Source organism: Chelonia mydas, chromosome 1 (genome assembly GCF_015237465.2).
Source record: "Chelonia mydas isolate rCheMyd1 chromosome 1, rCheMyd1.pri.v2, whole genome shotgun sequence".
Classification (NCBI taxonomy): Eukaryota; Metazoa; Chordata; order Testudines; family Cheloniidae; genus Chelonia; species Chelonia mydas.
The window spans coordinates 238,199,923-238,221,925 of NC_057849.1; the positions used below are offsets into that span (position 1 = coordinate 238,199,923).

The window sequence follows — 22,003 nt, forward strand, 5'->3', positions numbered from 1 at the left end:
CCGCGCCGCAGCAGGTAACCCTGGAGGTGCAGGGGAACCGCTCCCCGCTCCAGCTTGCCTCTGCCTCCCTGGGCCTGAGGGCAAAGCCGCCGCTTGCTTTTCAGCCCTCCCAGGCTTCCCGCGCGAACAGCTGATTCGTGGGAAGCTGGGGGCGGAGAAGCAGAGTGGGGCGGCGCATTCAGGGGAGGAGGCAGAGTGGAGGTGAGCTGGGGCTGGGCGTGGGGAGGGGCGGGGAGCTGCCAGTGGGGGCTCTGCACTCACCAAATTTTCCCTGTGGGTGCTCCTGCTCCGGAGCACCCGTGGAGTCGGTCCCTAAGGTGCCACTTTTGATGTGATCAGTGGGGGGAGGGCTGCTCCCCCTGCTCCACCCTAGCTATGCTACCCTGCCCCTAGGAGCCAGAGGGACCTGCCGGATGATTCCTGGGAGCCGCCCCAGGTAAGCAACGCCAGGACTCCCCACCTCGCCCCCCGGCAGGTCCCTCTAGCTCTTAGGGGCAGGGTGGGCACCCACTACAGTGGCCCATGAGACCCTCCTGCCCGATTCTGGGGGCAGTCAGGGGACAGGGAAGGGGGATGGATGGGGCAGGGGTTCCGGGGGGGGGCGTCAAGGAACGCGGGGGGTTGGATGGGGCAGGAGTCCCGGTGGGCGGGAGTGGGCCACGACCGTCTCATGGGATGAGAAGGTTGTTAAGATTTTGGCAGCTCATCACTGCATACCACCCTACAATGAAACCAATGGATTCACCAGCTATTACAAAAAGACAGTCATGTAGGCATTTAAGACTCCCTACTCTCCACTAAGAATCCAGTACCTTTGATTATTACTGGAAACATTTTGAGTGCAGTAGTTTTGATCACATCCATAAAACACAGATAATTTGCTTAGTTTGGCTTTAGTGGGTGCTTGAGAAGGGCACACCTGTTTCACATAGATGGTGAATCAAAGGACCTGATCCTATCTTCATGGAAGTAAATGGCAAAATTCCCATCAACTTCAATGGGAACAGCACGGTGCCTAAGTGGTTCCAGTGGGATCTATCTCAGGCTAAACTTCTGATTGCTGTACAGAGGCGACTAATATAATGCCATCTCTTTTAATGTAGAGACTGAGTTTCATCTGGTGCAAAATGGAGCTTCACACACCTATTGGGACAGGCGTTGTGATGCCTGAGATGATGTCTGTCATAACACTTATGTTATTCCCTGCTAATGTGGATCACTGTACCATTATAGTAAGTGTCAGCTCATACAAATTTAACATCCATGTTTCATATGCAGTCTATCCAACTTCAGATCTGCAAAAGGCATATTTATTTGCCTATCCACATATACAACTTAGTCCTATTTTCAATATGGTTCATGATGTTTAAAAGAAATATATATACCAAGTGAGGCTTAAAGTAGTCAATTCTATCTTCGTTTCCTATGAATTCTAGGATTTTTAAATTCAGGGAGCTGCACTACTAATTAGCTTCATTTGTATATGCAAATCATGCCAGTTTGAATAACTTATTAAATATCTGCCATATATATCCATGAAGTTTTCAGAGACAGTAATCTTATGGTTCCAGGTGATTAAAGGTAAATATAAAGAAAGTCACTTGCTTTAATTTGGCTATGCAAATGACCCCAGATTGAAAGTTATTGGACAATTAAATGAAAGATTCACTTTCTATACAGCTGTGAGCTACTTTATTAAAAACTTGAGTTTCAGAGGAAAAGTACAACAACTGGGAAAACATGTACATGCAAATTATTCTTAATTTTCAGGATGTGTTAATAATGCTTCTAATTAAACCTGGGTAAATGATGAGTTCAAGCTTTATGATAATCAAGCCCCAGGGTTCCTGAGAAATAAGATATAGAGCACAGCTACCATTATATAGTATCAGAGATGGTATTCATCTCCACAATGTAATAGCTGCTAGTTCTGGTCCGGGCTAAGCAAAGCAGGTGAAAGTTCACCTGTGATTATATTCTTTGATTTCTGTGGAATGGGTACATGAAGAAAGTCCCATCCAGACAAGAAGGAACTGAAGAAAGACTGAGGCGGGGACACAGACATTGAAAGCTCAGCTGGAGCAGAGGGTGGTTATAGCATTTTTAGGACAGGCTCTCTGAATGGTGTGGAGTGTAATGAGGATTATGGAGGGTCATTCCCTAATATATGAACCTCATATTTAATGTCATTTTTAATATGACTGCAATCAAATGTCAGCCCTTACAAAGTGACTAGTATTAAGGTGCTAATCCAGAAATGGAGAGTTTATTGCTTCAAGGAGGCCTGGCAATTTGGGACTTGTGACTAGAGTGAATACTGTCCTGTGCCCCACTGCCAGAAACCAGGAGTCCCAGCAGGGGCTCCATGTAGGACTTGTCTCTTCACTGTTAATTCTTGATTCTGCTGTTGGGCAGGGATCCTGAAGAAGGAAGTCCAGGCTCAGGAGCATATCAGTAGAGACAGGCAAGGAATGATCCATGAGTCAGAGCAGGGCTGATTGGGATGGTGGTCAGGCAGGTGGGGAGAAGGAAGGAATTAGGCACCAGGTTCAGACTGGGGCACTGGGTAAGGGGTCAGATTTATTGTGTGGAGGTAGCTGAGGTGCCAAGGAACTGTGTCCTCAGCTTTCACTAGAAGACAGTAACACTGAGCAGGACTTATGTAGTTCTCTGTTTTTTAAAGCACTGTACCAATATCAGCTAATTAACCTTCACAGCACCCTCATCCATTATTAATGTCACCCCCATTTTAAAAGGAAGAAAGTGAGACTCAAATAGCTGAGCAGGGACACAAAGTGAGTCAGAGGCAGAACCTGGGTCAGAACTCCCAAGATCCAGGCTCCCAGTTTTCTTCTCAATTTACTAGGCCACATTCTTTGTCTGCTTCACTCCATGCCCCTGGGATCCGAGACCCACACCCCTCGCTGGGTTTCAGAGCCCAGGCTCCAGCCCAAGTGGGAATGTCTACACTGCTAATTTTTGCCCCACAATGAAACTCTCGCAAGCCTGAGTCAGTTGACCTGGACTCAGACTCGCTGCCGCAGGATTTTTTTAAATTGCAGTTTAGACGTATCCACAATCTTTCTCTTATTCCCATTAATAAGGCACCTATCACCATAACTTCTAAGTGCAGAACACAATAGGGCCAGCAATACAATCTAAAGGGTGATCATCTCTCTCCACCTCTTCGGGATAGAAGATTTTCATCCTTTCTTTGTCTCTCCTTTCTCTTCCCTCTTTCTCCATTTTCTTCTTAAGTTTCCTCATCCCTATGAGATAGGAGGGAATGATGCTTTGTGGGAAAAGTGGGGCTGGCATTTTGACCTGAGTGCAATCTGGTTGTGGCTCAGTCAGATCCCTATCAGCAGGGAGTTCCACAGCCAGGGATCTGTCTGTCATCAGGAAAGTCCTGCCTCCATCATTTTAATTTATTAGTTATGATGGGCATACCTGTAGCACCCCTGTGAAACCACAGTTGCCTTGGTGGGCAATAGATGAGGAGATGGTCTCTGAGATAGTCAGGTGTGAAGCAGTTAAGGTTCTTGTATATTAAAATGGAGTCACGGGGTTCACTCACCAGAGTGACGCCCCCTGCTGCTAATATGGGGGATTAGCTCACTCAGCTGGCATGCCCTCTACTGCTGGTGCCTCACCCGCTGTCATCACCACCTGCAGACCTTCCTCGGTTCAAGTACTGCAGCGCCCTCTTCATGACTTGGCCCTCCGGCTGCGTCACTCTCCACATTTCCCCCCTTCCAGGGTGGGGGGTTGTATCTCCTTCTGTAGTCCAGTCACTTCCCCAGGGGTGAGTGGGGGGACCTGGGCCTGCCCAATACTCTGGGGCCCACCCTAGGGACCCTGTGTATTGCAGCCTCCTGCTGCGCCTCAAATTCCTCTCACTGCTGCTATGTCTTCCTGAGCCCCTACCCCATGGCCCTAGCACCTTCTTCGCCCTTCCTCAGGACATGCAACTACCCAGTCCCAGTAGCCAGGTAGGAACTCCTCTTGCTCCCCTGGTCTCTGCCAGTGGTTGCTTTGTCTAAGGTGCCGCAGGTCTCTCAGCCTACTACAGACACAGTCTTTACTCCTTGAGCTGCCAGCAGAAACTGACCCTGCTCTGCTCTGTGTCTCTTTTTATATGGGCCTCCTGGGCCCTGATTAGCTGCTCTGTTCAGCCTCTCTCTGGTTGGCTGCTCCTTGCACAGCCTCCCTAGGCTGCTTTTAACCCCTTCCTTGCCAGTGTAGGGTGAATACCCCATCACAAATTGACCCTGAATTTGGTCCAGAAGTGAAAAGGGAGCCAGCCTTTGTTACTTACGAGACAGGCTGCTGTGTGCTGTACAAGTTGTAGCCCTCAAGAGGTATTCACTTTCAACCCCAAGTAGAATGACTGGCAGTAGTCTAATCTGGAAGTGACAAAATATGGATCAGGATGGCAAGGTCCTCCTCTGAGAGGAAAGGGCACTGTCTCCTAGGCAGTCACAGGCAGAAGAAGACTCCCTCTACTGCATTCCTAGTGTCCAGCAGTAGTGAAGAGCCAAGCTTCATCTCCAGGCTTAGTACTCCCTTGACGACAGATGATCAGATTGAAAGTGATGTCAGAGTATCAGCAAGCAAGCTCCTTGAAGCATTTCCCTCTTCCTGTCATCATCACTTCTGTCCTCCCTGGGTTGAGAGTTTGAGCCATTTGCTCTTCATCCACGTGGTAACGGCTTACAGTCATTGGGACATCTTAGTGAGGCCTGGGTTTGCATAGGCTGAGAAGGAGACTGCAACTGGGTGCCATCCATGTGTTTGTAACACTGGAGTCTACGGTGTCTCTGGATCTCTCTGAGCAGTCTCACATATATGTGTTAAAAAGGAGGGCTGAGAATATCAGACTCTGCAGGCCTCCATCCATGAGGAGTAGCAATAGCCCATTATGACGTTCCGGGATTTGACTGAGAGGAATGAGAGGATCCAGGACTGTGCCCTCAGCTACATACATGCAACTCCTATTGAACTGATGGGAAACGAGGGCAGAAACAGACCCATGATCTGCAGCCTAGCTATTTATGTGGCTTACAGATATAGGCTTCCTTGACCAGGTACCCACAGCTTAGTGCAATGACTTCCCTGGGAACTAACGGGTTTAGCATGAGTCTATATCACAAGCAGATTTTTCCAGATAGCCAGATATGCACTGGGCCAGCCCAAAGATGCTGCAATGATGCTAGGATGATGCCTGTAGCCAGCCCAAAGGCAGCGTGAAGATACCTGGTGAGCAGTCTTAAATTTTGAAGGAGATGCTGGAAGACATTGCTTATTTGGTTGAAGCCAGGAAAAAACTTTTATCTGAATGCAACTGGAATGTACAGCCCAACAGACTGTGAATGCAAGCAAATTAGCAGTCCCTGATGAGAATTATTCTAGCATATCAAGTCTCTGCCCAAGGGAGCCTGTCCAGACACATCAATAGCCCAAGGAGAGAGTTTGTTAAGGATCGTTTTCATTTGAAATCTGGAGCAATTAGTATTAATTCACAGGCTGTGTCTTTTCATTGCCTTTTTAATTAGGAGGCTGTTTAATGTAGAGGCTGACGTTTCTTTAAAAGGAAATGCTTATGGAGGTAGATTGGGCTGGTGAATATTAATATAGGATACAATAAAGTCTATGAGCCATATTGGGATTGGAAATGTTAATTATAGGCATTACTTGAGTGTGTTATGGAGACCATGGCCTGCTGTTGTAAAGGAATGCGCAACATGGTTTTGTTCCAGGGATATCGCCCTGAGAATAACTGGTGACTGATTTGGTGAGTTCAGTAATGTAGAGGGATGGGATGTGTGAAACATAATGCTCATTGTTAACATACATGAGTTTGTAGGCGGAAGTGGGCCCAGAGCAGACAATGAGCTTGGAATCAAAATCCCTAATTTTAGGAAGCTGAATTCGTCGTCTCCCAATATCTGTTTTTATGCTCTCAATTAGCAGATGTTTCTTTGGAGCAGAGGCACCTTGGCCATTATGTCAGTTCCATTTAGGAAGTGATGTCATGTGTTACATGCAGCAAATTCTCTCCCACTCACTTGGATAAGCCAATGTGTCGGGCTAGCAGATTGCATACACAATTGATACATCTCGATTTAAAAGTGGGTGGATGAGGTGAAGACTGACGTGGGGCATGGGCATATAACATGTTGTTCCCTGCCCTAGTCAAGTTTACATTTGGTTAAAGTCAGACCTGCATTTCCAGCTGTAAATCTGCAGAGCATCAGAACCAGTCCAAACCCTAGAGCCAGGTCAGCTGGACTCAGGTGTGACTGTGCTCCATTTATCAGACTTTTAAGAAGATATATGAGGCAGAAGCTGCTCTCAGCACTCTGTGTTCTTCTCAGCCAATCCCCACGAGAAGCAGCCCATCCAGGTTTACTGCGGGAAGGCAAGGCACAGTGACTTTGACAGCCCACATTCTATCTGGCCTTTGGAAGGAGCCACACAAGTGTGTCCTGCTGGTCCACTGGATTTATTTAATGGGAACATCAGGAGTCACATATAACAGGCAGAGGGGATCCACTGTCTGTCTATCTAGGTTTTTAGAATGGTGCCCATCACCATGATATCCTGATGTCTAATGCACAGACCTGGTGAAGAAGGAATGCACAAAAGAGAAGAGGGGATTAATCTTCCCCATCTGCTGGTAGTCAGGCATTCAGGAGAAGAGAGAGGATGCACAGCACCATGATATCATAGCACTACCTCAAAAGTTAGATGATAACAAAACCAGAAGAAAATTCAAATACTGATCAGAAAACCTAATGTATCTTTTTAAACATGCTTTTTATGCTATATGTGTGTCTCACTACTGAACAGATTCAGGGTCAAAGTTTGCATTGCTTACTCAATCAAAGCTTGCACTAATATTATTATTAATATAGCACCAACAATGGGGTATGCAATTTACAGGCAAGAATGAACACAAGGTTTTTGCTCTGAAGATCTTACAAATTAATGAAAATTTTGACTGAATAAGGAGTGCAGAAATTGGCCATCAGTCAATCCAATACCTGCTGAAGTCATTGTGAATGTTTCCATGAATTTCAATGGGAGCTGGATAAGGCTCCAAGGGACCTGGAATGATGGTGTATTGTTGGGTCACAAAATTCGTGCTGTGGCAACATGATTTTGTGGAAATGTGGTGCTCTGGAGAATGCTCTGGAGTGAAGGATACAAATCTGTAATGTACTGACCTGTCAACCTGCCACTGTCCCACCATTTTAATCAGTGTCCTAAATGTTTTAATTTAGAACAGTGATACTCAGACCTCAGTGGTTCAGAAGCAAAATTAGCGACCAACATTACTCAAAAGAGTCCCAGTAGTGTGAATTCATTGTTTCATTTACTCTATCTATCTATCCTCACAGCAAAATGACTGACCAAGTATTATTATTTTATCAACGAAATTGGTTAATAACATTGTAGAGGCATCGTGACTGGTTAATAATTTAGACTGGTTAATAATTAAATCACTCAGTGTTTTAATGTCATGCTGCAAAGAGATCTCCAAAGAGAGGAGATACATTAAAGAACCACTCGCGGCTTGCGAGTCTCAGTCTGCGTATCACTGATTTAGAAGGATGCCAGATAAGAAAACCTGTGCATTGGGTCCCTGAATCTATAGATGAGTTTATACCATCTTCTATACCACCATACTTCTTCCCTATGATTTCACTGCTAACATCATATGGTTATATGGAAAATTTGTCACAGGCACTGTATTGTCTGTTTCTCAGATTATAATTGGTTTAACACACCCACAACTAGTGGTCAATGTATTTTTATCCTGCTTTTAAATCTCCCCTGCAATAAAATGTGTCCTGGATCTGGAGCAATGACTGAGTCCAAACATGCAGTTTTGTGGAAATCACATATTTCAGCATTTTCCATAAAACTGGGGAATACATGCTTTTTTGATGCATTTCCCCCTGCCCCCAGGCATCCCACGGTTTTCTGTTGTGGTGGTGAATTGCTATTAGCATTAGGTGCTGGCAATGGCTCAAGTGCCTGGGTGGATGTGGAGGGTTGAGGGGGAGGAGAGCAGGAGTCATTGGTATTCACTGCCTCCATTTCTGCAAAATACATGTTCTTTTCTGACAGCCCACATTCCGTAAAGACTGTAAGTGTGAGCACTCCTCTGGAATGGGCAAGTTGTATGATGAAGTCTGGAAAATCTGAATACAAATATTTGTTAAGACAAAAACAAAAAAAGGCTCCGTCTACATTACAAAAACAACCCCATTCACACATGGGTATGGTCACACAGTCTTAGTACGTTCTTCTAGTTTTTGTGGGCAGAAAAATGTGTTACAAACTCATGTTTTAACAGTGGTAGATGGCTCAGTTAAAACAGGGTTATAACATGGTTTGGGGTTTTTTTTTTGCTGTCCACAAAGAGAAGACTGCACCATGCTATCCCATGCTTTGCCACAGCCATGTTTCTACATGGGTATTATTGTAATGAAGGGGGGGCCACAGTGGTGCGTTAACTTCTTACTGTTACAGAAATAAAAACACCATGAATGATTTAAAAAAAATTCTAAACAAACCAACCCTCCCGTCATCGGTTTTATCAGCAACTTTACAAAAATAAAATGAGTTCCGATATCTGCACGTGTACACACACGCACACACACATATACGTATGTATCAAACTATGCACAACTTTTAGGATGGCAACAAGAAGGGTGTCGACACAGGATGTCAAAAGAAGCTGCTGTGCTTCAACAGCCCTTTGCTATGTATTTTGGAAGACTCTGCTCCCCAGATGGCATTTGGAAGGCTGAGTGACATGTAAATACCACCCCTCCCCGAGACCCTTTGAGCAAGCGCCCAGAATTACGGAGATTTGTTTCGAATGTCGCCCAATGGCCAAAATCTGAGAGCAAAGGGCGTGGAAGCTGAGAGAACCAGCCAGGCACAGCTACAGAAAGAGAGAGACAGATGGACAGATGCAGCGACAGAGATGGATGCAAGTCCCAACTGAAGTGCAGGCTAGATGTGTGCCGTCCTTCCACCAATCCTTGCTCCCATTGCAGGGGTGCGGCTTATACAGAATTTAGTCGGATAGGGCCCAATGCTGCAATTCTTACTCAGATAAAGTGCCCAGTGGGAGTTTTGCCTGAGTAAGGACTGCAGGATTTGAGCCACCGGTTCTCTGCCTTCAGACTCTTGATTGGGGGTGAAAATAATCTTGTGAGGTTTGGTCTGGCTGGAGACAAAGTAGAGGGGAGCAAGAGGGAAAGGAAGGGGCAGTGTAAATAGAGAGGGTTCAGGAGAGAAGGTAAGAGGGAGACTTGAGTATGTGCTGTTTCATAAATATTCCAGAGAATGGGAGCAGGAGTTCATGACAATCATATGAAATCTATTGGAGTCAAAAGCAGGATGATTCTAAAGGGAGGCTTTTTTACTTACTACCAAGGGACTAAAGAAGAAATCACTGCACTGGTCTCCAGATAACCCTAGACTCTGAAGGCTTGGGTGTCTCTGTCCATACTGTACCTGATCTCATAAATTCTTTAAAGCCAGAAACCAACAAAACCATATCCCTGGTGAACCCCTACCGACTCCTCTATAATACCACCTACTTTTCAGACCCATATCAAGATGTAAATAAATTCAGCCTTCCTAAATATCAGGCAGAGAAACAAAGTGTTTGTGTGACTAGAGGCGGACTAGTGGTATTGTGTGTTGGATCTGGCTGAAGTTTGCTTGTGGAAGGCATGTAGTTGGCTGGCTTTCTCTATACTTCCTCACGTGATGTCATTTACCAGAGCTCTTTGGTCCAGAGGCCACCAGCTCTATCACTGCAGAACTGGTTAGCAAGTGAAAACATACTTCACCATTCTCTCTTTCCTCTGCCCCTCCCAGTTAGAAAACATTTCCATCAGCTCTAGGACTCAACACACTGCTCACTCCTTGACAAAAATGAACTTCTACAAAGGGAGGGCAATCTACATGTGGAGATTTCCCTTTTTATTCACACAAGCACTCAAATTGCTTACACCCCTCATCATCTTGTCTCGTACCCACAACATTTCAGAGGATGACTCGCTGAGCTCTTTATACCATGATCTTCTGGCTATTAGTCTCACTGCTGCTTAATAGTCTGTAGCTCCCATTCTGTACTACTTCCTTTGCGTGTGCTTCAGCATACAAAGACACACTCATACATGCTAATATTTTCATGGTCACTGATGGGCACAGGCAGGTGGATATAAACGCAGACATTCTTTCCCAGTAACAACTACACGCCCTCAGACACCATGTCACTTTGACATACACAGGAACAACCATACATTCCAACATGGCCTAGATCACTGACAAAGACTTGTGGCTGGACATAAATAAATATAAATCCACCCACCCTACACTCTTTCAAGGTACGCAGACACAGCCAAATATAATGATGGTCACAGATACCCACACCTGTGCATGATAAATGGATATACTCAAATCTGTTCATGCCAATGCAATGTATATGTGCAAACTGCCCAGTGTGTTCAAAGAATTGAACAAAGTCTTAGTTGGCTAAGGGCAGCAGCTCTGCCAGAGGAGCCCAGGCAGGTAAGCATGTCCTGCTGCGAGACTGCCTTCTGCAGCAAATGAAGATTCAGCTGCAACAGAAAGCTGTCTTGACACTGAAGGGGAATAGAACAAAGGAAGAAGGACCCTAAGGACCAAAGATGTGTCAGCTGCTTTCTCTGAATAAAATCTGAGGGGGAGGACATTATGTGAGCAGCTTTCTCAGTGACTCAGGCCTGGCTGTCTTTTTCCATCACTCTGGGCACAGTAACACAGTGCACAAATCAAACTTGATTTCTCTCTCCAATACTACACAGTAAAATGTAACGAGAAACTTCTTTCACCCAGGGAAGTGGCTAGCAGGTTGTCAGGAAGCTCCAGTAAGAACAAAAAGCAACGAATACTGTACTGTATCTGCCGATCTGGAAAGTAAGGACATCTAAAACTGTCCCTGTGACTGCTTCTTGGACAATGTATTCCAAATTCCCTGGCTTCTGTTCTGTTCAACTCCTGTACCATTTCCTTTCCTATAATGCAGAGATTCATGACCTTATTATTATTATTATCAGTATTCATGATTTTTACTTCCCTAATGCTTTTCTTCTGAGATCGCAAGATGCTTTGTAAAAGGTAACTCACAGGACAACACTCCTGTAAGTTAGGTAAATATTGCTATCTCTATTTTACAGATGGGGAAATTGAGGCATAGAGCCATTAAATCCAAGGTCACACAGTAAGCCAGAGAAGGGAATAAAATCCACAAGTCCTGACTTCTAGCCCCAGCCATTAGAGCATCATGAATTCTATTCTCAGGAGCTAGGTCTTGGCGTTCACTGATGGCTGAAATTTGGCAGACCTGGCTTCTTCTTTGGAATTAATTTTTTAAATGCCAGAATTTAAAGGTAAGTAAGTAAATAAATAAATAAGTTTAGCTGCTTCTTAGGAGTGGCCAAAAATATACACTCAGCCATGAAAGGCAACTGAAATAATCAAATGCTTAGGGTTACATTTTTAAAGCATTTTGTGGGAGAGAATTTAGCTGTGCAACATTTGTTAAAATTGAGAGATGAAGTTTTGAAAATGTAGTTACACAATGGGCTTGAAAATAAGCCAATGTAAAAGTGAATCTGGCAGAAATTGTGTCACTACCTGAAGTTTTCTCATATGCGAGATCTTAAACTAACTCTGTGTCTGTTGTGCACAGTGAGTGGTGTGAGACCTGTCACTGTATCTCTGAAAGGTACAGCTGAGAGAGTCGTTACTGAAATGCATTCTAAACCTCAACTTAGAAGTAGGCCCGAGCTTGGTGCAATGTGCACTAGTGGTGAATTCACTTCAATGTCACTGAGATGGCTTCATTGGGGGGTTGCCTGTGTAAGGACTGAGAAAAACTGAGGAGAACCTCAGGATCTGACCCATCTGCAAACCTTCTAATTAGAATGCTGAACACAGAGGCATGCTAACAAACATGCACACACACTGAGATATACATGCATGTGTACAGTCACCCAAAAGCATGCAGATAAACATGTCTATGTACTTATGCTCTCAGATATTTTCAGCCGCCCAAACGCACTCCAACAGATGTGCAGATTTAAGATATACACATACACTCAGATACTGTGTTCATATATTCAGCCATATACAAAACACCCACCCACACACCTACTCCAAGGCGCACACAACCCCATCAACAACCATGCATATCCATGTGTGCACGTGTGACCACCTCCCTCTTGGCCGACACATCTGGGATTGAACCGGGGACCTCGAGAGCTAAAAGCATGAGCTACTACATCTTGAGAGAAAAAGCCAAGCCTCTCTAGCTGGGGGCTGTAACAAATCATATCTCGTAAGGACTTGCACTGAGGGAGACCTGTAACACACTCTCACCAATGGGTTACCTGTGCACACAAATACATACACGCATACACACTGATTCAGATCTAAAGAGATGCACACTCTCAGGTAGATCTGTAGCCCTACACATAGCTATCCAAATACATTCAGGAACATATACTACAACCAAAGGAATACACTCACAAAAGCCTCTGCCCCCCACATCCGAATGAAGTTTTTGATCTGGGAATTTCTCTTTTAACAATTTAAAAAACTTGTCAAGGGGAAACCCAGTGCATGCAGTATTGCACACACAGATGTGAGTGTAAAGCTACACACAAACCGAGGCACCTATTGATCTATCTTAGGGTTTTCCATAGCACCTATTGCTGTAGTGCATAAGTGCTTCCCAGGTAATCTGATCTGCATGGGAAGGTCTCTGGTAGAATTCATGGAGTCTTCATACATATCCACATATCTACAATTTCTTATGATAAAGGAAGCTGAGCCAGATAGGTTCACTTTCAAGAAATGATTATATGGAATGCTACCAGCACCTTCTGAGACCCTATCTCAAACTAAGCTTGGTCAATTGCTAATCAGGTGGGCAGAAGCACCTTAATTGATCCTGAGGGGTGTAAAGCTCTTCATCTAGTGGAGTGTGTGTGTGTGTTTTCTCGCTTTTTCAGACTCCAAGTCTTTTGGAACAAGACAAGACAGTATGCAGACAAACAAGGCAGGTTTGCTCAGACCCACAAACAGTGAGCAAGCAACAAGCTCCTTAAGAGAAGGGGAGGGATGCATCGATAAACTACATCACACTTATTGGGAAGATGACAACTGTCCGTTTGATGTGGGCTGCTATTTCCAATGCCCATCTGCTAAAGCTGTAGTATACCAAGTGCTGATAGCAGGAAGGGAATCTGAGAGGACACACCAACATACAACACATTCTCTTATTCAATAGTGTTATAAGTTCAAGGGGATTTCAAACATTTCAGAACAAACTCCATCCTTAGCTGCTGCTCATTTATCAGTGCATCAAAAGATTGCGTAACAATGATTCATTTTTTTAGTAACAAATGTTAGGAACTTAGAGCAAAGGACTTGCCTAGATAAAGAGAGAAGATTTAAACATGCCAGGTAACAAAAGACATGTGCAGAAATCTGTGGGAACTGTATAGTAGGAGGGAATTCTTTAGAGGGGACACAGGGACCATCACTAAGTGCCATTGGTACTTTCTATTCAGGGAATAGGGCTGCCCCTGCCTGCATTCTCAGCTGAGAAAGACAATTGTTTATTTGGACAGATATGGTCTTATAGAGGTATGCCATTTATCATACTTTTCAATGTATTTTGAAATACAAAGCTGACAGATTTAGGAGCTAGACTGAAAACAAATGCTTTTGAATTCAGACAGAGGTGGAAAAGAGAGGGGGCCGTGTTTGGTCTATTCTTCTCTTTTTTCATGTACAAATTCTATGGTAATGAAGCATATCATATTGACAGCCCTGAAGACTTCTATTTATCCATACAGCAGGTACAGCATGAGCAGCAATAGCATGAGCTTCCCTACAACACCCTGACAAGGTGCCTCAAACCTTCTACGTGGGAAGAAATCATGGGAATTACACTGAAAAGATGTTTCAGAGTAGCAGCCCCGTGTTAGTCTGTATTTGCAAAAAGAAAAGGAGGACTTGTGGCACCTTAGAGACTAACATATTTATTTGAGCATAAGCTTTCGTGAGCTACAGCTCACTTCATCGCATGCATTCAGTGGAAAATACAGTGGGGAGATGTTATGCTCAAATAAATTTGTTAGTCTCTAAGGTGCCACAAGTACTCCTTTTCTTTTTACTGAAAAGATGGACTCAGTTATCAAATGTGTCTCCCCACCAGAGCAGGGTTGTTCCCTATAGTATATATTCAGGCTTTAAATGTTCCTAATGAATGGACTTCCATAATTTTACTTGGAAGATTATTCCATAGATTAATCTCTCAGTCAGGAGAAATATTTAGCATAATTCGCACTTCATTACTTCTAATTATTATTCCCCTTTCCTCACCCTATATGATGGGCACTGGAGGATTTTAAAAGTGGGAGGGCCAAGCAACCAAAATTGGCCAAATCTGAGTGGCACTGCAACCCTGTGCACCAGGTTGCAATGCCACTCACTCACATTTGGCCCATGGTGCAGGGGCAGCCATCATGAAAAAAGTGTGTGCAGGGAGGAATGGCCCTTTGGCGCTTGTCTCCCATGCCTATGCTATATGATGCCTCTCCATCTTTGAGGTTTGCACCCTTTCAGTGTTTGTAGACTATTTCCAGGGTGCCCTTTTAGGGCTTGTCTACATGGTGCTTTAGTGCAAACTAGCTGGGGAGCAAATTCTAATGCGCACCAGTATGTCGCGCACCAACTGAACTGTGTGGCCATTTGTGTGCACTAGAAGTTCCCTAATGTTTGAAACAGGACTACATTAACGAGCACTAGGGAACTTCTAGTGCTCACCAGTAGTAGCCACACAGGCCAGTTAGCATGCTCCACACTGGGGTGCATCATGTAGACAAGTCCTTAGTTGTCTCTTTGACAAGCAATATATATGGAGAACTCTTCAGTTTTCCACAGACAAATCACTCTCCCCACTCCCTAAATCATTTTAACTGCCCTTCTTTGAACTCCCTCCAATTTGTCAATATCTTTCTGGTAGTGGGGTGCCCAAAACCTAATGCAGCATCCCAGGTAAAGTTACAGCAGGGCACTATTACTTCTCTGCTACATGATATGATACCTCTACTGTACATATACAACTCAAAACTGCACTGGCCTTTTCTGCTGCCACATCAGATTGCAAATTCATGTCTAATTTGCTATCCATTAACACCTTTTTGCAGTATTTCTACTTCTCAGGTTTCTCTAAACTAAATTTCTTTGTTATTTTATTGTCCATGCTTCTAAACTCTTTAAGTCCCTTTGTATTATATTTCTGTCCTGTTTTTTTTTAACTCACTCTCATATAGTGTAGTTGCACATTTCATCAATGTATTACTCCCTCTTCCAGATCATTGATGAAGACATTAAATAAGGGTAAACCTGTGGTACCCTGACAGCCCTCCTCCCAACTTGATACACCAGGCTATTTTTACGGTCTTTTAGCCAGATTTCAATCCCCATGATTGTGCTCCTGTCCAAGTCATTTTGATTTAAGTTTCCAAATATGATTTATTGAGATTCTTGTTCCACTGATGTCTATGGGAGTTTTGCATTGCTTTCAGTAAAAGCTGGCCTAAAGTATCAAATGCTTAACTCAAATCTAAATGTAATGTACTATAGCTCCTATGTTTCCTTCATCCACTAATTCTGTAATTCTATCCTGTCCCATCAAAAAACAATGAAGTTTGCGGGTAAAATATATTCTTTATAAACCTTATGCTACTCACTTCAGTCTCCAGGGGCCATTCAATCCTTGGCCTGCCTGCTGAGATAACCAGAAGTGGTGCTAATTAGTGCCAATTGTGCTGGTGGATTTTGTGATGTGTAAATGTGTCCAGTGGGAAATCAAATGAGACATGGCCAAGTACATTTTCTATGGATTTTTTTGGAGTGGTGGGGGAACCAAGGCATAGGGGGGAAACTACCCTGTAAAATAATAGACTCTTTTTTACCCAGTTTACCTGATCTCAAATGAAAATGGAAAAGTAGGGACAGGTTTCTCGGTGGCTACTGGGGTGCTGGGATTTTTTTGGAGGAAGACCAAGGCACATCTACACAAAAGATTCTAGGTTTGGTTCCCACAGTTCCACCTCGAAAGAGTTGCCTTTAGACCTCTGTGGAGTGGAAAGTATCACAATGCCATGGAGAGTCCTGGACTGGGACTACTCCTGCAACTTCCCATGGCACAAATCTCACTCTCACTTATACTCCACATTTCCCATTGATTTTCCTGCTATACAGTTTTACTCATGCCAGGTTGATTATGAGGGAAAGAAAATGATGCAACAGTCAAAAAGTTCTCTAAGTCGTTCCAAAAGTCAAAACAAAAGAAAACAAAAAATAAAAGAAATTTTCAAAACAACAAAAACAATCCTTAAAAGGAGGAGTGGGGGGAAGAAACAAAAAGAAAACCGGGAAAGACAAATGAATGTTAGAGCAGGCACGATCATGGACAGACGCCAGCTACTTACGTTCACCTCGGTGATTGCTATATCAACAATGCTACCCACAACAATCAAGGCGTCAAATGTATTCCATGCATCACAGAAATAGTGCTGCATGTGGCAGAGAAGCCGAGGAAAGAGAGAGAGAGAGAAAGAGAGAGAGAGAGAGAAAGAAAGGAAAAAAGGTAAAAAAATATTAAAATAAAAATAAAACAAAAACAAAAAAAAAGCATGAAAGAGGGAGAGAAGAGAAAAAAATAAGAAAAGAAAGAGGTTACGTGGGCATATTAAATAGTCTCTTACCACTTTATAGTACTGGCTGCTCAAACCTCTGTAAAGTTTCACATGATGGAGGGTATCAACAAAAGCCTGGTTAGTTAGAAAGTTACACTCAAGCATGTCTACCCTTTGGAGGGAAAAAAAGCACACACACCCCAAACTCTGTGCGCTTTCACCAGTCACAGCCAGGGGCGTGCTATGACAAGTGAAAAAGAAGGAGGCGGTTCCCCCTCTTTTTTTTTTCCCTGGGAGAAGGAGAAGGACGACGGCAAGTTCAATAAAAGCATGACTAGAGGGGGGAAAAAAACCAGAAAAAAGAGAGAGAGAAGGAAACAGAGGAGGAGGAGGAGGAGGTGGTGGTGGTGGTGGTATCCTGGGGAGGGTAGAGTAATACTCACATTAGTTTCACTGAGAATGACGTCTATAATGCTGCCAATTACGATGAGGAAGTCAAAAACATTCCAAGGATCACTAAAGTAACCCTACATAAGGAAGGGGCAGGCAGGATGGGGATTAAAAAGGAATGTTAGACAGACAAAAACAGTTCAAAATTACCATTAGAATTATTGCCTTGATACCTCAAGCAGTTTTGCTCTTAAATCTGCGCACTCGTTTAGAGACCAAAGACCAGTTCTTGCATCTCTTATGCGAGCCGCCCTTTCTCCAGCCAATGTAAGCATTGAAGCCAGTTGGACTCCCTGCTTGAGTAAGGACTGCTCTGTGAGTAGGGGTTGCAGGACTGAGTCCTTCAGGTGTCAGAGCCACCTTTCTCCAAGTAACCTAACACCTTCCGCTATTCTGGTTTTCCTGGGTTGTGTAATTTTGGGGGGAGGGGTAAAGGAATGATGACCCTTGGTTCTCACCAGTATTCACTCCCATGCTGCAAATGAGAAATGGCCACTGGTCCACATTCAGGCTGTAATGGACTGTGCTGGGGCTATGAAAGACCAGGTGTCTCTTAAGAAAAGAGAAAGAGGGGCCTGATAAAATCAGGAGATGGGTTAGAAGGAGCTTTTACAACTCATTGGTTATCACGTTTGGTTCTCTGCCCAAAGACCCTTTGTGGATTTGCAAGGCACCAGCAGCTTCTACTGATTGTGCCTTAGCTCTTCTCTTCAAGGCATTGAGGCAGACTGGTGCTCTTAGCAAGAGAGATGCAAAATCATGCTCTTAAGTGTCCCGAGCGTCTGTTTGCCCAAAGCTGGGAATGGGTGATAGAGGATGGATCACTTGATGATTACCTGTTCTGTTCATTCCCTCTGGGGCACCTGGCATTGGCCACTGCTGAAAGACAGGATACTGGGCTAGATGGACCATTGGTCTGACCCAGTATGGCCGCTCTTATGGTCTTATGTTAGTGTTATTCTCCAGCTCTTTAAGAGATCCTGCCTGTTGCCTCCCCACACCCCAGTGGAGGGTCCTCAGCTCTCGCTGCTTTAAGTCAAATACATTATGATATTTTACCCACTCTGTGAATTGATGCTGAGGGCAACTTTATGTGTCCAATTTGCCTACCAACCTTCAGGTGGCACCAGCCTCCACTGCCTACCATCCACCCCAATGATCCTGGGCAGTAAGGGGAGCTAGGATCCAGCATCCTTTTCAGAAAGGCCTTATTCAGTCTGGCTGCTGAGCTTCTGGTTGTCTGTCTCTTTTTCAAATTAATATCTTGAGCAAAGTTTTACAGTTACTCTCAAGAGAATTCATCAAGATTTGCAAAATATCTTTGCCAAGAGCTCCCCTTTCGTATATGATCCCCCTTTTCTTCAATTTTAGGAACAAACAAACAGGAACTCCTGTACTCCTGTTATGTATTTTGGTTGCAGAAGGATGGACTAATCTGACTTCCCTGATTCCCAGCTGTGTCTTGTTTCCAGCGATATTGAACCTAAGTTGCACTACGCTTGCTATTCTTAGTGCTGGAAAGTCAGGTCATGGGTAAAGTGTGAGCCTGAGTTCCCAGACAGTATTGCAGAAAGAAAAGAGGGGAGAAAAAATAATCCCACCGCTGGCACTGCAAAAGCCAGGCTTGGGAACCTGAGATTGTTGTGGGCACAACCAATATCTGGGTCAGACACTGGCTAGGAGTTCCCTTCTGAACTCTGGAAGACATCCCAGATGGATTCTTCTGGACTAGAGAACTCTCACATTTATGGGCCACGCCTTGGGCAGAACAAACAAACACGCAAACCCCACTTTCTGACTGAGTACACACCAGACAGTTGCTGTGAGGGGAATTATTAGAATGGATTTTGAAAAGAGAAACAAGAAAAGAAAACCCATTCTGAAAAACACAGCGAACGTTTTCGTGTGCAAACATGAAACAGGTTTGTACAAAACCTGAACTCTTAAAAAAAATTTGCCCAGTGAGTGCAAATTTCCCACTTCATATCCCATATTACACAGTCTGCTACTTGGGGAGAGGAAACAGGAGCAAAAGCAAATTTAGGGAATATTATTATTCAGCATCCAGCCTAGAAAATACACAGCAAACATTAGCATGAGCACAGCAGTGATCTCCAGCATTTCTAGCAACCAGATGGACCTGGAATAAAAGTGTAATTAGAGTTCACCAAGGGGAAGGGGAGGGAGAGAATGGCAGATTAAACTGTAAAGGCACTCACATTTTGAACAAATAAAGAACATATACAGATCACACGGAGCTCCAAGAACGTGCCTTTGTGACCTGACATGACCTCAGCCCTGAGGGCACTTGAAGAATCAAGAGAATAAAGCAGAAGACAGTGGGCCCAATCCCACAGCCTTTCTTCATGAGTACAGTCCCACTGAGGTAGTGGCAGAGCTCACATATTGAAGATCTGCAGGATCAGATCCAGTAACATGTCTACCTTCCATTTCCTTCTCTGTGTTCATCTACCAGCCCCATGAAGGATTTCAGTGGGATTCCAGACAGCTCTTGAAATAGGAACTCTCAGTTTGCTTTTATGCAGCAACAGGGGTAAAGTACATACCTGTTTGGTTGTTTGGGACTGTGCCCACCAAAATGGTAGCTGTTTACTTTTAAATCCATGGATACTTTGTATCGTTTAAACAGCTTTTAAGCAAGCACGGGAGATGCCACCATCAGATTATACCAACTTTACAGCAGATCATAGTTTGGGCCTAACCAAGTTGGCCATTCGCTTTTAATGAATATCTGGACTCCCAGCCCAACAGCCAATTTTCACAATTGGTGTAACATCAGGGTGACCACTGGGGCCAAATTTTGTCTTCAGATGAACATGGAAGCCAGTGGATCCAATTCTCTCAGTTACAGTAACATAACATCACTGAAGTCAACTGCATTGCACTGACATAACCAAGCAGTATGTGGCCCAAAGGGAGCTGTGTATCTAGATCCCAAGGCAAAATTGGGCCCTCAGAGCAGAGGTTCCTTTTTTCATCAGAATTTAATAGGCATGATTCTGCTGTCAGTTACACCAAAATAAATCTGGAGTCACTTCATTTACTTCCATGGAGTTACTGGGGTTTACACTGGAATTACTGATGTCAGAAAATGGGCCCATGTTTTGAACCATGGCTTCCCTCAAATGGCAGCTCTGCTGATCCCAGTCAGCCATTGGCTCATTCTGAAAGTCATGAGTCATGGTCTTGTCACCTTAGTCTCCATAGGAGTCACACCCTGTAATGACCCACTGTTGCCCATGTGTGAGGTACACTCGAAGAACTGTTCCTCACACATTGGGTTGTTTGATAAAGAGGAACCACTGATACTCTTCCAGTTTTATTCATCCCCACACCCAACAGTTCAATGTTTTAAGAACTGAATTCAAAAATATGATTTTAAAATCATTTCCCTCCTCCTCTCCTGACCCCTCTCTACAGCAAAAAGGGGGGCTTGAATCAAGAAGATATTATTCATAGTCATACAGTCTAAAGAAATCATAGAGCGCTGCTGCTTATAGTCTTCAAATAAGGTGCAAGGAATATTTTGCTTGGTGGAAATTAATTAAATCCTTTCTTAAAAGCCAATCCTTCTTAGAGACATCATCTGAAAACTGCCCATGTGATTGCTTGGTTTTGGATTACAGTTTGTAATCTTGTCAAGAGTTACAAGCACATATTGAGAGTGAATTAGACCCCTTTGGGATTTGCTTGTTATGACCTCGAAGTACCTCTCAAAGCCAGATTCCTTGTTGGAGAGAATCAGGGTGGATGATGAACGGCAAGCTGACTGAGGAAGGAGCTTTCAGTCAAATAAAGAGGTAGCAGTTGCAAACTATTTTTCCCACCAGAAAGTTTTGATTTTTTTCCCCCAGGGAAGGAGGGGGAAGTGAACTGAAGGCACTGTTTATTTTTGCAATAGAGGAATTTAGAGTGCAATACCATAATTTACCCTTAAAGGGAGACGCTCACCCTGTCTTCAGCCATAGAGTTACATACCACTGTGCTGAACTCTCCTGGGATTTATTGAGGAACTGCAGTCACCCCCTTGTGGGAATTTTTTGGAGTACATGATATCTATGGAGCTTGTGTCGGGGGAGGCCAGATTGGTTACTCATGAGCATGAAGTACCCATCATTACAATAAAATACATACATTTTCTGCCCCTCTCTGCACTCCCCCCAAAAAGGAACTGATAGCAAATCACCCCAGGATCAATTAAGTAATGACAAGTTGATCATACATATGCAGTGACTGACTGGAGCGGAATCTCATTTGTGCAGGGGAGCAGACACTGTATCACTTCAGAATGAATATGCCAATCATCTTTAGGTTTCTTGGCTGTTGAGTTCAGCTAACAAGATACTGCGGTTTGTTTCAATACTAATGGAGACACTGTGATCTCTGGAGACCATGGCTTTTACATTCTGTGAAAATACTCCTAAGTACAATAGTTGGGAAGTCTTGTTAACAGCAGAGAAATTTGCCCACGAGAGCCTGTCTGAAGGTCTGAGCTCATAGTCACTTGGCACTCAAAATAAGGAACTGTGCGGGACAGTTCTAGCACAAACCAGGCTATCCCATGCACAGAATTCCTGAGGGGAAAAGGGGGTGGGGTGCTGAATAGTGATCCCAGCTGGGTTAGGAGTACAGGGTCATCTCTGTGCTAACTGATGTGCAGATATTTCTTTGCTTAGCCACAGGTGCTCAATGCACTCTTACTACAAGGTTTGGAAAAATTAACTAGTCTCTTCCACTGTAAA

The 22,003-nt window shown here is 44.0% G+C and overlaps 1 protein-coding gene across 2 annotated transcripts in view; it reads right to left on the reverse strand.

The window, feature by feature from the left end:
- The window catches only part of CACNA1C (calcium voltage-gated channel subunit alpha1 C), a 708,026-nt gene that overhangs the window by 63,373 nt on the left and 622,650 nt on the right, over nt 1-22,003 (reverse strand). Inside the window, exons 31-32 of one of the 2 annotated variants that reach the window (XM_043540183.1) lie at nt 17,234-17,317; nt 16,584-16,667 (exon numbers count right to left, since the gene is read on the reverse strand). In XM_043540183.1, coding sequence (XP_043396118.1) covers nt 16,584-16,667; nt 17,234-17,317 — 168 coding nt within the window. The remainder of the gene's footprint in view (nt 1-16,583; nt 16,668-17,233; nt 17,318-22,003) is intronic. The other variant, XM_043540181.1, reaches the window with a different exon arrangement.